This window comes from Coregonus lavaretus (genome assembly GCF_964263955.1).
Source record: "Coregonus lavaretus genome assembly, chromosome: 34".
In the NCBI taxonomy this organism is placed as follows: domain Eukaryota; kingdom Metazoa; phylum Chordata; class Actinopteri; order Salmoniformes; family Salmonidae; genus Coregonus; species Coregonus lavaretus.
Genome location: NC_140021.1, coordinates 12,718,409 through 12,733,295, shown reverse-complemented (window position 1 = coordinate 12,733,295; position 14,887 = coordinate 12,718,409). Strand labels below are relative to the sequence as shown.

Sequence of the window (14,887 nt, the reverse complement as noted above, 5' to 3'; positions counted from 1 at the left end):
TACGGTTCAGGTGGGCATGATAGAGTAAAGACCATGCTGGTCTTCCCAACACTGCTCTACCTCCTCCAGTCTCCTCCTCTGTTCTTTCTGCTCCTCTATGCGTTTCTGTCGTTCTGCCAACAGGAGGCGTTTGTGTTCCTCATTCTGCTGTTGCTCCAACTGCTGCCGCCTCAGAGCCTCAGAACGCTCCTTATTGGCCAGCTGCAGCCGCAGGAAGTCCCGCCTCAACGTCGACTCCCCAGGGATGTTGATGATGGAGCTGGACAAGGACCAATGAGAGAAGAGATAGGAGAGGGAAGGTTTATGAGCGTAAATCCCTTTTGGAAGCAAATACGCATGCACACACCAGTGCATGTACGCACAAGCACAGAAAACCCCCACCTTGGCTCCCCCATATCCCGTTCCTCCTCCTCTTCCTCACTGCCACTGTACTCATACTCAGTCTCATCTGTAACACATGGTTAGAAACACACACACACATTAACCAGTTACAAACACACGTCAATGGCAGACACAATGGGATCTGAGCCCTCTGTTGTGTGTGTGTGTGTGTGCCTCACCCCTCTCTCCGCGTTTCTTCTTGGTTCTGTCGATGTGGTCCTTCAGTTGGATGCGGACCTGTCGTTCGTTGGGCAGCTCTCTGATGAAGGGGTGCTTCAACAGCTGTTCTGTGTTGGGTCTCTGACCATGACTCTTCACTAAGCAACTCTCGATGAACGACTGGAACTTCTTAGACCTGAACGTATACAGAGACAACATAGTGTGTGTTTGTGTGAGTGCGCGCGTGTGTGTGTGTGTGTGGTAACTCACCACTTCTTGGACTTGAGTCTGGGGGCAGGGTTCCTGGGGATCAGGAAGAGAGCCCTCATTGGGTGCATGTCACACAGTGCTGCAGAGGAAGAGAAAGGGTTAACACCAGAGCCTTGACACACACACACAATACCCATCTCAGGATACCCCCAATAACAAACCACAACACCTCCAACCAACGCACAAAACATCTGATAGTGTCTAATGCCACGGTATTGTGCCAGCCTGTGTGTGGTAGGTGCTGGTACTTACGCGGTGCTCCTTCTGCCATCTCTATAGCTGTAATACCCAGAGACCACAGATCACTCTGAGAGAGAGAAAGAGAGAGATAAGTTAGGAGCGATGGAGAAGATGAGAAGGGAAAATACACTAAACCCTCAAAGAAACACACGCATACACACACAGCCAGCTAAGGTACCTTGAAGTCGTAGGTGGCCTCAGGATTTTCGTCGCAGGCGATGACTTCAGGAGCCATCCAATAGGGCGTCCCTATAAACGTGTTCCTCCTTCCCACCGTACGGTCCAACTGGGCACTCACACCGAAGTCCACTGGAACATATGCACACAAACACACACACTCATGTTTAAACAGTTTGCTGTCTGTCTGCCTGTCTGTCTGTCTGCCGGCTGGCCGGCCTGCCTGCCTGCCTGCTTGCCTGCCTCACCCAGTTTGACCTCTGCGTTCTCTGTCAGCAGGACGTTCTGACCCTTGATGTCTCTGTGGATGACCTTATGTTGGTGGAGATGGGTCAGACCCTAGCGATAGAAAGAGGTTGGTAATTATAAGACATTATTTCAGTAGGTCTCATTCCAAATGTGTTGATTGCATTAGTTCTACATAGAGGGTGGTACCCTAAGGATCTCTCTGCAGATGTAGGCAATCCACTCCTCCTTCAGAGAGTTCCCCTTGGTGTTCTTAATCAGATCTGTTACTGAGCCTGCCCCACAGAACTCCATCACCAACTACACAGACAGAGAGAGAGAGAGACAGACAGAGAGAGACAGAGAGAGAGAGAGACAGAGACAGAGACAGAGACAGACAGAGAGAGAGGTTTAACACACACCAAACTCACTCACAGTCAGGGAAAAAAGTATTTGATCCCCTGCTGATTTTGTATGTTTGCCCACTGACAAAGAAATGATCAGTCTATAATTTTAATGGTAGGTTTATTTGAACAGTGAGAGACAGAATAACAACAACAAAAAATCCAGAAAAAATGCATGTCAAAAATGTTATAAATTGATTTCATTTTAATGAGGGAAATAAGTATTTGACCCCCTCTCAATCAGAAAGATTTCTGGCTACCAGGTGTCTTTTATACAGGTAACGAGCTGAGATTAGGAGCACACTCTTAAAGGGAGTGCTCCTAATCTCAGCTTGTTACCTGTATAAAAGACACCTGTCCACAGAAGCAATCAATCAATCAGATTCCAAACTCTCCACCATGGCCAAGACCAAAAAGCTCTCCAAGGATGTCAGGGACAAGATTGTAGACCTACACAAGGCTGGAATGGGCTACAAGACCATCGCCAAGCAGCTTGGTGAGAAGGTGAGAACAGTTGGTGCGATTATTCGCAAATGGAAGAAACACAAAAGAACTGTCAATCTCCCTCGGCCTGGGGCACCATGCAAGATCTCACCTCGTGGAGTTGCAATGATCATGAGAACCGTCAAACATGGAGGTGGAAACATTATGCTTTGGGGGTGTTTTTCTGCTAAGGGGACAGGACAATTTCACCGCATCAAAGGGACAATGGACGGGGCCATGTACCGTCAAATCTTGGGTGAGAACCTCCTTCCCTCAGCCAGGGCATTGAAAATGGGTTGTGGATGGGTATTCCAGCATGACAATGACCCAAAACACACAGCCAAGGCCACAAAGGAGTGGCTCAAGAAGAAGCACATTAAGGTCCTGGAGTGGCCTAGCCAATGTCCAGACCTTAATCCCATAGAAAATCTGTGGAGGGAGCTGAAGGTTCGAGTTGCCAAATGTCAGCCTCGAAACCTTAATGACTTGGAGAAGATCTGCAAAGAGGAGTGGGACAAAATCCTTCCTGAGATGTGTGCAAACCTGGTGGCCAACTACAAGAAACGTCTGACCTCTGTGATTGCCAACAAGGGTTTTGCCACCAAGTACTAAGTAATGTTTTGCAGAGGGGTCAAATACTTATTTCCCTCATTAAAATGCAAATCCATTTATAACATTTTTGACATGCGTTTTTCTGGATTTTGTTGTTGTTATTCTGTCTCTCACTGTTCAAATAAACCTACCATTAAAATTATAGACTGATCATGTCTTTGTCACTGGGCAAACGTACAAAATCAGCATGGGATCAAATACTTTTTTCCCCTCACTGTACAAACACTTACGTACCCATAGCTGGTCGTCGATACCAGGTGGATTTTTCTTGACGAAGGCACCATAGTAGGTAGCAATGTTCCGATGGTGGCTGTACTTCTTCAACATGTTGATCTCTGCTTTAATCTCCTCTTCCTCATCCTGGAACACACACACACACACACACACACACACACACACACAAACACCTTATAGTGATACAAACACCTTATAGTGATATACACACACACAAACACAGTTGAGAACAATTTGGGATAGCTTTCTTTATTTTTGTGTGTGTGTGTGCACGTGCGTGCATGTGACTTACGCCAGTGACGTCCATAACTTTGATGGCTGCAAGCTGGCCTGTTTTGACATGCCGACCCTGAAAAAAGAGAGAGAGTGAGAGAGAGAATCTGAAATAAATCTGTTTCGCCAACAATACCATCCTGTAATCTGTGTGTGTTTTGGTCTCAGAGCCACAGCCTGTCATCCAGCTCTCAGCCCGACCAAGATGGCTGACCGCCAGCAGGCCAACACATACGACTGCCGCTGATGCGCATTGACAAGGTTCCATCTAGATTTACTGTATATCAGTTGCCAGCAGACGCAGTTACTTTACAGTAGGGAAGTTAAATAATACAAAAAACATCACGTAAGATAAGATGCTCTTTATAGAGCGGAAGAATTCACACATCACCACCATAACACACAGAAACACACGCACGCACTTCCTCATGGTAGCCTAGCAACAGGCCTGGCACGTTGTTTAGTCATTGTAGTCCAGACAGGCAGACATGTGAGCTGGGGTTACAACACACACAAACACACCGTATCTGTTTCTCAGTATTGCATCAGACACACTGAATGTATTTGACAGGCAAAGAAGCTGAACCAAACTGTTAAAAGTCACTCTTCTGTTCTCTATAAGGTGTCGAAAGCGTTCCACATGGATGCTGGCCCATGTTGACTCCCACAGTTGTGTCAAGTTGGCTGGATGTCCTTTGGGTGGTGGACCATTCTTGATACACACGGGGAACTGTTGAGCGTGAAAAACCCAACAGCGTTGCAGTTCTTGACACACTCAAACCGGTGTGCCCGGCACCTACTACCATACCCCGTTCCAAGGCACTTAAATATTTTGTCTTGCCCATTCACCTTCTGAATGGTACACATACAGTTGAAGTCGGAAGTTTACATACACTTAGGTTGGAGTCATTAAAACTTGTTTTTCAACCACTCCACAAATGTCTTGTATACAAACTATAGTTTTATCTACTTTGTGCATGACACAAGTAATATTTCCAACAATTGTTTACAGACAGATTATTTAACTTATAATTCACTGTATCACAATTCCAGTGGGTCAGAAGTTTACATACACTGAGTTCACTGCACCTTTAAACAGCTTGGAAAATTCCAGAAAATGATGCCATGGCTTTAGAAGCTTCTGATAGGCTAATTGACATAATTTGAGTCAATTGGAGGTGTACCTGTGGATGTATTTCAAGGCGTACCTTCAAACTCAGTGTCTCTTTGCTTGACATCATGGGAAACTCAAAAGAAATCAGCCAAGACCTGGTTCATCCTTGGGAGTAATTTCCAAACGCCTGAAGGTTCCACGTTCATCTGTACAAACAATAGTACGCAAGTATAAACACCATGGGACCACGCAGCCGTCATACCGCTCAGGAAGGAGACGCGTTCTGTCTCCTAGAGATGAACGTACTTTGGTGCGAAAAGTGCAAATCAATACCAGAACAACAGCAAAGGACCTTGTGAAGATGCTGGAGGAAACAGGTACAAAAGTATCAATATCCACAGTAAGGGCGAAGCCACTGCTCCAAAACCGCCATAAAAAAGCCAGACTACGGTTTGCAACTGCACATGGGGACAAAGATCGTACTTTTTGGAGAAATGTCCTCTGGTCTGATGAAACAAAAATAGAACTGTTTGGCCATAATGACCATCGTTATGTTTGGAGGAAAAGGGGGTGGCTTGCAAGCCGAAGAACACCATCCCAACCGTGAAGCACGGGGGTGGCAGCATCATGCTGTGGAGGTGTTTTGCTGCAGGAGGGACTGGTGCACTTCACAAAATAGATGGCATCATGAGGAAGGAAAATTGTGTGGATATATTGAAGCAACATCTCAAGACATCAGTCAGGAAGTTAAAGCTTGGTCGCAAATGGGTCTTCCAAATGGACAATGACCCCAAGCATTCTTCCAAAGTTGTGGCAAAATGGCTTAAGGACAACTAAGTCAAGGTATTGGAGTGGCCATCACAAAGCCCTGACCAGCTCTGTCAGGAGGAATGGGCCAAAATTCACCCAACTTATTGTGGGAAGCTTGTGGAAGGCTACCCAAAACGTTTGACCCAAGTTGAACAATTTAAAGGAAATGCTACCAAATACTAATTGAGTGTATGTAAACTTCTGACCCACTGGGAATGTAATGTAATGAAATAAATAATTATCTCTACTATTATTCTGACATTTCACATTCTTAAAATAAAGTGGTGATCCTAACTGACCTAAGACAGGGAATTCGTACTAGGATTAAATGTCAGGAATTGTGAAAAACTGAGTTTAAATGTATTTGGCTAAGGTGTAACTTACGACTTCAACTGTACATAATCCATGTCTGAATTGTCTCAAGGCTTAAAAATCCTTCTTTAACCTGTCTGCTCCCCTTAATCTTTACTGATTGAAGTGACATGAATAAGGGATCATAGCTTTCACCTGGATTCACCTGGTCAGTCAATGTCATGGAAAGAGCAGGAGTTCCTAATGTTTTGTACACTCAGTGTATAGCGCAGATAAAAACATTACTTGACTCAATAGATATCGAAATGGATAAAACTGAATTGAACTGGATAGAGTGACATCGGAGCGGTAAACAGAAACATAAGCATCCGTAATCCAAATAAACATCCTTCCTACAGTATGTGTGTAGGGGTATGTGTGTGTGTTTGTGTGTACGGGTATGTGTGTAGGGGTATGTGTGTGTGTGTGTTTGTGTGTACGGGTATGTGTGTGTGTGTGTAGAGAAAAGGACAGAATACTCCCTTTTTAGGTGTCCTGAGGCATAGAAACACTCCTTGGTTCAGACACGCCTCACATTCCTGACCTGCCTGAGTAATGTTACTCTACTGATAAGACCCAACACGAGAGAGAGAGAGACAGACAGACAGACAAACAGACAAACAGAGCGAGACGGAGCGACAGACAGACGGAGACAGAGACGGAGACAGAGAGAGAGAGATAGAGGGGGCTATGAGACCTACTAATAAGTATTCCAGTGAAAAGCTAGAAAAGAGGAAGACAGAAAGAATGAAGGGGCTATGATACCTACTATTAAGTCTTCCAGTGAAAAGCTAGATAACATGGAAACAAATAGGCCTACAGCTTCACACTAACCCACCCATCTCTGTCTGACAAACAGTGTGTAACAGACTCCCTGTACAGCCCACCCAGGCTGTAATTCCACAAGTTAGCTTGTAACAGGTGCATCAGAGCGTTTTGACGTGAAAAGTCACCGGCAAAGAAAGCAAGTGAAACCAAGTGCACCGATACCTGGGCCCTGTCCAAAAACAACCCCTAGCTCCAAACCTCTGGTATCATGTAGATTGAATAGGTAAGAAATACTAGCTCCAAACCCCTGGTATCATGTAGATTGAATAGGTAAGAAATACTAGCTCCAAACCCCTGGTATCATGTAGATTGAATAGGTAAGAAATACTAGCTCCAAACCCCTGGTATCATGTAGATTGAATATAAGAAATACTAGCTCCACTTTTTCTTCTCAGATCTACACAAGTGCCTGGGTTTAGGGGCTAGGCCAGGGGCTAGGGCTTGTTTCTCAACCTGGCCCTGAAGTGAAAAACATGTCTGTAAATAAAACTCATCAGCTCTCTCTCCTCATTGGCAGCTCTAACAGGTCAGTGGAAGGTGACACCACAGAGTTTCTAAACCCACAGGTGCAACATCGCAATACTTCCGGGAATGCTTGCAAAGCAGACCAAACAGTGGTTTGTGGATTGAGAAGTGCGTGTTTGCATAGTACGTGCATCATTCACAGCCATTGCAATAGGAAAATGCAAGCAAACACACATACAGACACACACACAGCACTGCTATGGCCGTGTTGGGGCTTGATCCTGGTACTGCAGGTAAGATCATGTTGTGTAACGACCTGCCTGTAATGAGCCTCTCATCTCACCCAGCAAGACCAAAGGCTGTCAACACATACACGAAATGGCAAAAAAATAAAATAATGGCAGAACCCGCTTCTGCTGTTATCTCTAATATTATTCAACCGTGTGTGTGTGTGTCAGCATGAGGCTGCAGGACAGAGAGCTTAACATCTTGGTGTGAGATGACCGTTAGACCAAATGACGTGTTTCTACTCATGAGTTTATCTAGCCAATATCGCCATGACATCGCCTACAAGCGGGATTGGGGATTTCTATTGGAGAAGCAGTTTGTGCCTATCTTCATACTATACTGTCTTTGGTGACAGAGCCCATGTGGGAGGCGTCCTCAGGCACGCTGTAGGTTGAGAGTGTGTTGAGGGGTGTGTCTTACCTTGTAGACCTGCCCGTAGGTTCCATTTCCCACCAACTCCACTAGCTCAAATATACCAGCTGGGTCCTGGGGGGAAGAGAGAGAGAGAGAGAGCGAGAGAGAGAGAGAGAGAGAGAGAGAGAGAGAGAGAGAGAGAGAGAGAGCGTGAGAGAGCGAGAGAGAGCGAGAGAGAGCGAGAGCGAGAGAGAGAGAGAGACAGAGTGGATTGGAGAGAGAGAGGAGAGAAAAAGAGAGAAGGTGGTCAAGCATTGAAACTCTTTACTCAAGAATTCAGACCCTGTGGAACCTGACCCCCCCACACACACACACACACACACTAGGACTTGATGAGATCTATAGCGCTACACTGTGACTCCATAGCGAGTGTGTGTGTATGTGAAAGAGAGAGAGAGAGGAGAGAGAGAGAGAGAGAGAGAGAGAGAGAGAGAGAGAGAGAGAGAGAGAGAGAGAGAGAGAGAGAGAGAGAGAGAGAGGGGTAGAGCAGGGAATACTGGAGTTGAAATCAGCCACATACTCCCAGATGGGATTTGCAAAAAAATCGACATTCCTTTTTATTCAAGGTCGAACAGAAGCACTTCTAAACCTAGAACACTGCTCTAGAGACGGGCTGACATCTACACACAACCTCTCTCTCCCTCTTTCTCTCTCTCTCTCTAACTAGCACCACCACACACATCGATGTCTCCTCACGTGTGTGTGAGTGGCAAAGGGGGAAGCATTAGAGTCATGGGTTGGCGTGAGTGTGTGTGTGTGCCTGCGTGCATATAAGTGTGTTTGTGTGTGTTAATAGCAATGTCAATATGAATATTGTGCTAATTTTCTTGTTTTATCCACTCAATTTATGAGGGTGTCTGGAAGTTGATTCATGTATTAGTCTCCTCATTTAATCCTTGATCTCTAAATGGCCCTTGATATAAACAACTCTCAGGGAGTGAAGCTCTAAACACTTCCCCTAGGCCCTAATCACTAACCCCTCTAGATGAGAGCATTAGATATTAAACCGTAAATATGAGATTATGACCTTTATTTTCAGTGTCAAACACACGTTAGTCTACAATTTAGTCATGTAAAAACTGGCGCACTGGCATTTTCCAGCCCTAACACCAGGTTCAGCAATTTACCTGTCTTATATCAGCTCTCTTGCGCTCAGATGGGAGGGGTGGAAATATTTGAGGTGTGTCCTTAAAAACATGATCCAAAGTGCTAATTTCAGGCAGCGCTGATAGGGATATTTTAAGACCAGCCAAAAGCTGGTTTTAGCGGTAACGCAGTTGGTTATGGCATGAAATTTGACACTGAAACGCAGTCTATCCAGCTGTGACGTACACTGCCCATATAACAATAGTAGCCTAATGTGCTTTTGGTGCCTGTTTACTTCATATTTTATTTGATTAAAAACCAAGCATAGCCTTCCCTCCTCTCAATTAAGGCTTTTTTTGTCTGCCCAATGCAATCGCGAAGTATAGTCAAGACTTTTGATAAAGGGTTTGGCCCCTGAGACCGCTTGGAAATAACTATTTTTCACCAAAGCTTTATTAAAATATAAAGTTTGAGAGGAGTAAACATCGAGCTGACATTCCCTTTTTATCTATGCATTGTAGGCAGCCCCACATTATTTTAGACATGCATAAATCCCCCCAATCCATGATGTAGGCTACGTGTTCATGCCCATCATGAAAGGAGAGATGAGAATCTTATTTATAATTGATCTATAACATGTAAAAATGCCTTGTTTTCCATTTCATATGTTCAAAACCCAAGCCCTCCCTTAGGCCTAATCTAAAATATAAATAAGGCTGGTTCAACAGCAGTGATATCATTACATTTTACATTTATTTATTGTTGTTTAAAAAATAAAAAGCAAGTTGTTTTTCGTTTTATTTTATTACAACCAAACTTATTAGAATGATTCCCCTTCCTGGTATTATGGTGACAAAGTCTGTGGCGCGCTTGCAATGCAACGTCTGGAGATGTGTGAATGCGATCAGATCTGTAAAATGTTTCCGATTATGTTAATAAAACATAGGCCTATTTGGAAGCAGTATAACAGTGATTGGACATTCGCCCATTCTAATTATATTGGATCTTTGTCCAGCTACTGTGAAAGTTTGGATGTGCCTAAAACCCTCCATAGTCTGCGTTGTTTTAAGTGTGACATAGCCTATTTTTTTTTTAAGTTGTTGTTTAGTTTAGAATTTGACTAGAATTATTAGTTCTCTTTTTAGGCCTTATCAATAATGAATTGAATCTTGCTTATTGACAATGTTTGGCATGTCCATGCTCAGCCATAATGCAATTTACAGTAGCCACAAATTGATTATTCATGAAAACCCAGCCCTTTCGTGCCAAAGCTAGCATCTGTGCTGATAATTGTGCTTGTGAAAATAGCAAAAATATTTCTGACACACCCCCGGACCTATAGCACTACCGCCCAGCGCTTAGATTGACCATTGCGTTAGGTTTGTTAAAATAGAGCCCAATATGTAATGTCAGCTCTGCGTGTGTGTGTGTGTGTGTGTGTGTGTGTGTGTGTGTGTGATGCAGTGCTCTGGTCTGTCTAGGGCAGGGTTTGCCAGCAAAACATCTAAGTGGACCCCCTCTTCAAATCAAACCAAATTAACCTTTATACAGCACATTTCAGACATAGAATGCAACACAATGTACTTCACAGGAAAAAACTAATAAAAACTAATAAATAAAAACAAACATAAGAGGATAAAAAACAAAATAATAACAAAAACTGAACGACTAAAAAGCACCCTAAAGAAAAGCAAAGCTAAAAAGGAGTGTTTTAAGATCTCTTTTAAATTTGTTCACAGTGTCGGCCCCCCTCAGGTTCTCTGGCAGGCTATTCCAGAGGCTGGTGGCATAACTAAAGGCTGCCTCTCCATGCCTCTTGGTCCTAGGCTTTGGGATAGTTAAAAGGCCAGTGCCAGAGGACCTGAGGGACCTACTGGGTACATAACTTAAAACCATGTCTGACATGTATTGGGGTGCACAATCGTGGATTGCGATGCAGTGCGTTAGACCGCTGCGCCACTCGGGAGGCCAATGCTGTGCTTTCTGATAACGCTACCAAGGGGTAACATATATAAACTATATAATATATATATATAATATATATATATAATATATATATATATATATATATATATATATATATATATATATATATATATATATATATATATATATATATATATATATATATATATATATATATATATATATATATATATATATATATAATATCAATAAACTGAACAGTACCGGACCCAAAATCGAACCTTGTACATGTGATATGTATTTTATCTGAGTTATGTTCACCAAGGGTGACAAAACTCTCGACCGGTTAAATAGGTCCTAAACCAATTTAGAACTGGACTGGAGAGGCCAACCCACCTCTCCAGTCTGTCCAGAAGGACATCATGGTCAACAGTGTCGAACGCAGCACTTAAATCCAAAAGGACAGAGAGCTGTTTGGCATCTGTGTTGGCTCTAAGATCATTTACCACTTTAACTAAGGCTGTCTCTGTGCTGTGGTGGGCACAAAAACCAGATTGGAATTGTTCAAAAATACAGTTGGCACTTAAAAAAATCATTTAGCTGTTTGAAAACCAATTTCTCCAGAATTGTGCTTATGAATGGAAGGTTAGAGATTGGCCCGGAAATTGCTAAGAGCTTAAGAATCTAGATTACTTTTCTTCAGAACTGGTTTCACCATAGCAGTTTTTAGTGCTGTGGGGAAAGTGCCTGTGAAAAGGAAGTAATTAACAATAGCTTGCACTTCTTCAGATATGGAATTAAAAACTGTTTTGAAAGAGGTGCTGGGATAGGATTGCGAAGGCAGGTAGAAGGCTTAAGTTGTGAGATCACTTTCCTGAGCATGTCTGTGTCAACCAGGGAAAATAACTCCATAATGCCTTTGTGTGGTAGGCTAGAGCTTCTCATCAGGTCTTGCTTGACATCCCTGGTCTAGGGGAAGTGAGACCAGGCAGACAGGAAGAGTAAATGCCCATCCATCATGGGTAGTGTGCACAACACTGAAATCATCCCCAGCTTTCTGCCTCTCTGTGACCTAATTTCCAGTCACGCCGCAGACTCCCGACAAGAGCTGAGAGAGAGAGGCCAGGAGTGTGTGTGTGTGTGTGTGTGTGTGTGTCTGTAATAACTGTCATACATCTATCAGCGGTAGATGGAGAAGATAGAGAGATAACTAGTGAGGGAGACATGCTGGGAGAAAGTGAGAGTTCTACAAATTGTTTGTCTGCATTTCTCAAGAGAGAGGATGAATGAGTCAATGTGCTGTTGGATGTGCCAGATTTCCACACTCAAAAGATACTGCAAATGTGTATGCATGTGTGTGTGTTTGCATAGTATGTGCATCATTCACAGCCATTGCCATATGAGGGAAAATGTAAGCAAACACACATACAGACACACAGCACTGCCATGGTCATGTTGGGGCTTGATCCTGGTACTGCAGGTAAGATCATGTTGTGTAACGACCTGCCTGTAATGAGCCTCTCATCTCACCCAGCAAGACCAAAGGCTGTCAACACACACAAACTAACGTTAGTGCTGAGGCCGATGTCACGGACTCCCCACAATTTCACGAAATGGCGGAACCTGCTTCTGCTGTTATCTCTAATATTATTCAACCGTGAGTGTGTGTGTGTGTGTGTGTGTGTGTAGGCTGTGTGTGTGTGTCAGGGGCAGCGTGAGGCTGCACGACCGACTGCTCAACATCTGCCCCAAATACAGAGGGGGCTATACTACAGTACACACACAGGCCCAGTTCTCCATTACATCACGTTCCAATTGTTGAGAAAAAAAAAGCTTTCTGAGGTTCTAAAGCGCGTGGGAGGGAGCTGCCATTACGGAGGAGACGAGGATCAAATCAACGACTCCTTTCTATACCCCCTGTACCGCCCCCCCTCCCTCGCTTTGTCGCATCGCAGTAGTAGGCTATAGCAGTCGTCGGTTGATCCACATTAATTATATCTGATCAGCGGATGTTGTCGCGTGCCGTTAACGATGGCTCGAGGACGCCAACCACACACACAGTCGGTAAAGAGAGGCTGTTGTTAACCGGGGATGGGGCAGGTGCTCGATTAGCTGTGTCTCACTCATACAGTCCCCATTGTATCACCAACACACACACACACACTTTACCCGTAGCGCTGACAGGTCTATCTCATCCAGGCTCCGGGCAGGGGAGTCGCTCGCCATGATTCTCTCTCAAAATGGAAGTTTCCTCTCCGAACATTTACCGAGAAGAGAAACCCTCTCTCCCCTCCCTTATCCAGCCGTTATAATCCCCCGTTAGATCCCAGTTAGGCTTTCATTAATACTATTCCATCCACGATGGGTAATATAATCCGTTTTTCCGTTTGATCCCGGTGGGAACGCGGCTCAAGACCCCGAGGTGATCCAGGTGCTACATGCTTTATATGGAGGTACGGCCCCCCTGCACCGGCGGATGGTGAAAAACACACGAACGCATACACCCACACTCCGCGAGACTGCAGTGAGCACATTCGCAGACACACAGAGAGAGAGAGCAAAGAAAAGCGCCACGAAACGGTGTAGTCTCGCGCTCCCCGGGAGTGGCCTAGCAGCACGAGCGGCGGGCGGGTCTCCTGGAAACAGGGACGCCCACAATGTCACACACACGCACGCACCCTTGGTGTGAGTGAAATAAAAAAAGACTAACCTAAAGGTTAGGTTAAGTGTAAGTGTATCTTCAGGCTAAAGTGCCATAAAACTAAGAATTGTATTTATCTCTTTATGTTCTGTAAGTACTTAAATACCTGCTGCATATCTTCACACATAGCCTAGGGCTAGCCTACTACTGTGTATCATCATCACCATCACACCCACCATCTTCATCAAGATCATCATCATCATCATCCTTATCATCCTAAATAGTAGCAACAGCATCACAACCTTCACCATCATCATCAATCAACTTCTTTCAACTGTGTCTTGTATGCTTAAGCCTCTATTCTCAATTCCTAACTGTAAAACGAATTCTAGTGAAGATGTGAGTGTGTGATCTGCATTCACATCCCAAATACCCACAATGATGCTTGGCCAAAAACACTTTGTTCATTGCTGTGCAGGAATAAAGAAGCATTAACCTTGAGCAGGTCTTTCTTTATGCAAAATTACTTTCCTATGAAAGATGATAAACTGAATGGAATTTCCTGCTACATGAACTAGATAGATGTTCACTGTTATCCTCTGGTGGAGAGAATAACAGCAGGAGAGGAAAAGTGGGACAAGAGAGGATGGGAAAAGACAGAGAGAGGGAGAGAGAGAGAGAGAAAGAGAGAGAGAGAGAGAGAGAGAGAGAGAGAGAGAGAGAGAGAGAGAGAGAGAGAGAGAGAGAGAGAGAGAGAGAGAGAGAGAGAGAGAGAGAGAGAGAGAGATTAGGCCACAAATAGAGCTGAGAGTAAAGGGGTGAAAGAAAGAGTGAGGTTGAGTGGATGAGTGAGACATGTTGGGAATTAGATGGAAAGCAGAGGGATAAGATGTTAGAGAGGTTGAACAAGATCCTCCTGAGAGGAACAGTACACTGTCCGTTTTCAGTCACACTCACACATACACGCACACACGAGGAGAGGGATATTTCCAGCATTCCAGAGGAGTGACTGTATCAGGTGTGCCTGTGAGTGTGTGTGTGTGGTTGTCTGAGTGTATGAGTCAACTTCTGTGTCTATATGAGTTTGAGAGACAGGGGCCAGAGCCTAAACACACACCACTACAGCCAATGTGCTACATTACAGGCATAGTTTGACTCTGGTTGGTGTTTCTCAGTACTAAAGACTGTTGTACTCCTACAGTTCACCTAACGGTCACTTGGGACCGATGGATGGAGGAACACACACACACACACTTGAATATAAGGTATACAAAGTCAATCATACAAGCTAAAGAAAATAAATGAAGGAGCTGACGGTCTTAATCGGGAAAATTAATGTTGGAATGAGGGCCCTGAGAGGAACTCCATATGTGGTCATGTAGAATTCTTGTTGGAGATAGGGCCTAGCAGGAAATCCATACTGGCATAGTAATTAGGGGGAGGGAGAGAGGGGTATATAAGGAAATGTAAAGGGAGTTTCAGGTACACAACATCAATGTCTACAGA

At 44.2% G+C, this 14,887-nt stretch overlaps 1 protein-coding gene across 1 annotated transcript in view; it reads right to left on the bottom strand.

The window, feature by feature from the left end:
* The window catches only part of LOC311109364 (TRAF2 and NCK-interacting protein kinase-like), a 59,885-nt gene extending 46,586 nt beyond the window's left edge, over nt 1-13,299 (bottom strand). The window contains exons 1-12 of the mRNA XM_084152217.1: nt 12,910-13,299; nt 7,735-7,800; nt 3,478-3,534; nt 3,186-3,311; nt 1,663-1,773; nt 1,476-1,566; nt 1,229-1,359; nt 1,063-1,117; nt 811-889; nt 561-736; nt 382-448; nt 61-259 (exon numbers count right to left, since the gene is read on the bottom strand). Coding sequence (XP_084008343.1) covers nt 61-259; nt 382-448; nt 561-736; nt 811-889; nt 1,063-1,117; nt 1,229-1,359; nt 1,476-1,566; nt 1,663-1,773; nt 3,186-3,311; nt 3,478-3,534; nt 7,735-7,800; nt 12,910-12,966 — 1,215 coding nt within the window. The 5' untranslated portion in view covers nt 12,967-13,299. The remainder of the gene's footprint in view (nt 1-60; nt 260-381; nt 449-560; nt 737-810; nt 890-1,062; nt 1,118-1,228; nt 1,360-1,475; nt 1,567-1,662; nt 1,774-3,185; nt 3,312-3,477; nt 3,535-7,734; nt 7,801-12,909) is intronic.
* Between the last annotated feature and the right edge of the window lie 1,588 nt (nt 13,300-14,887).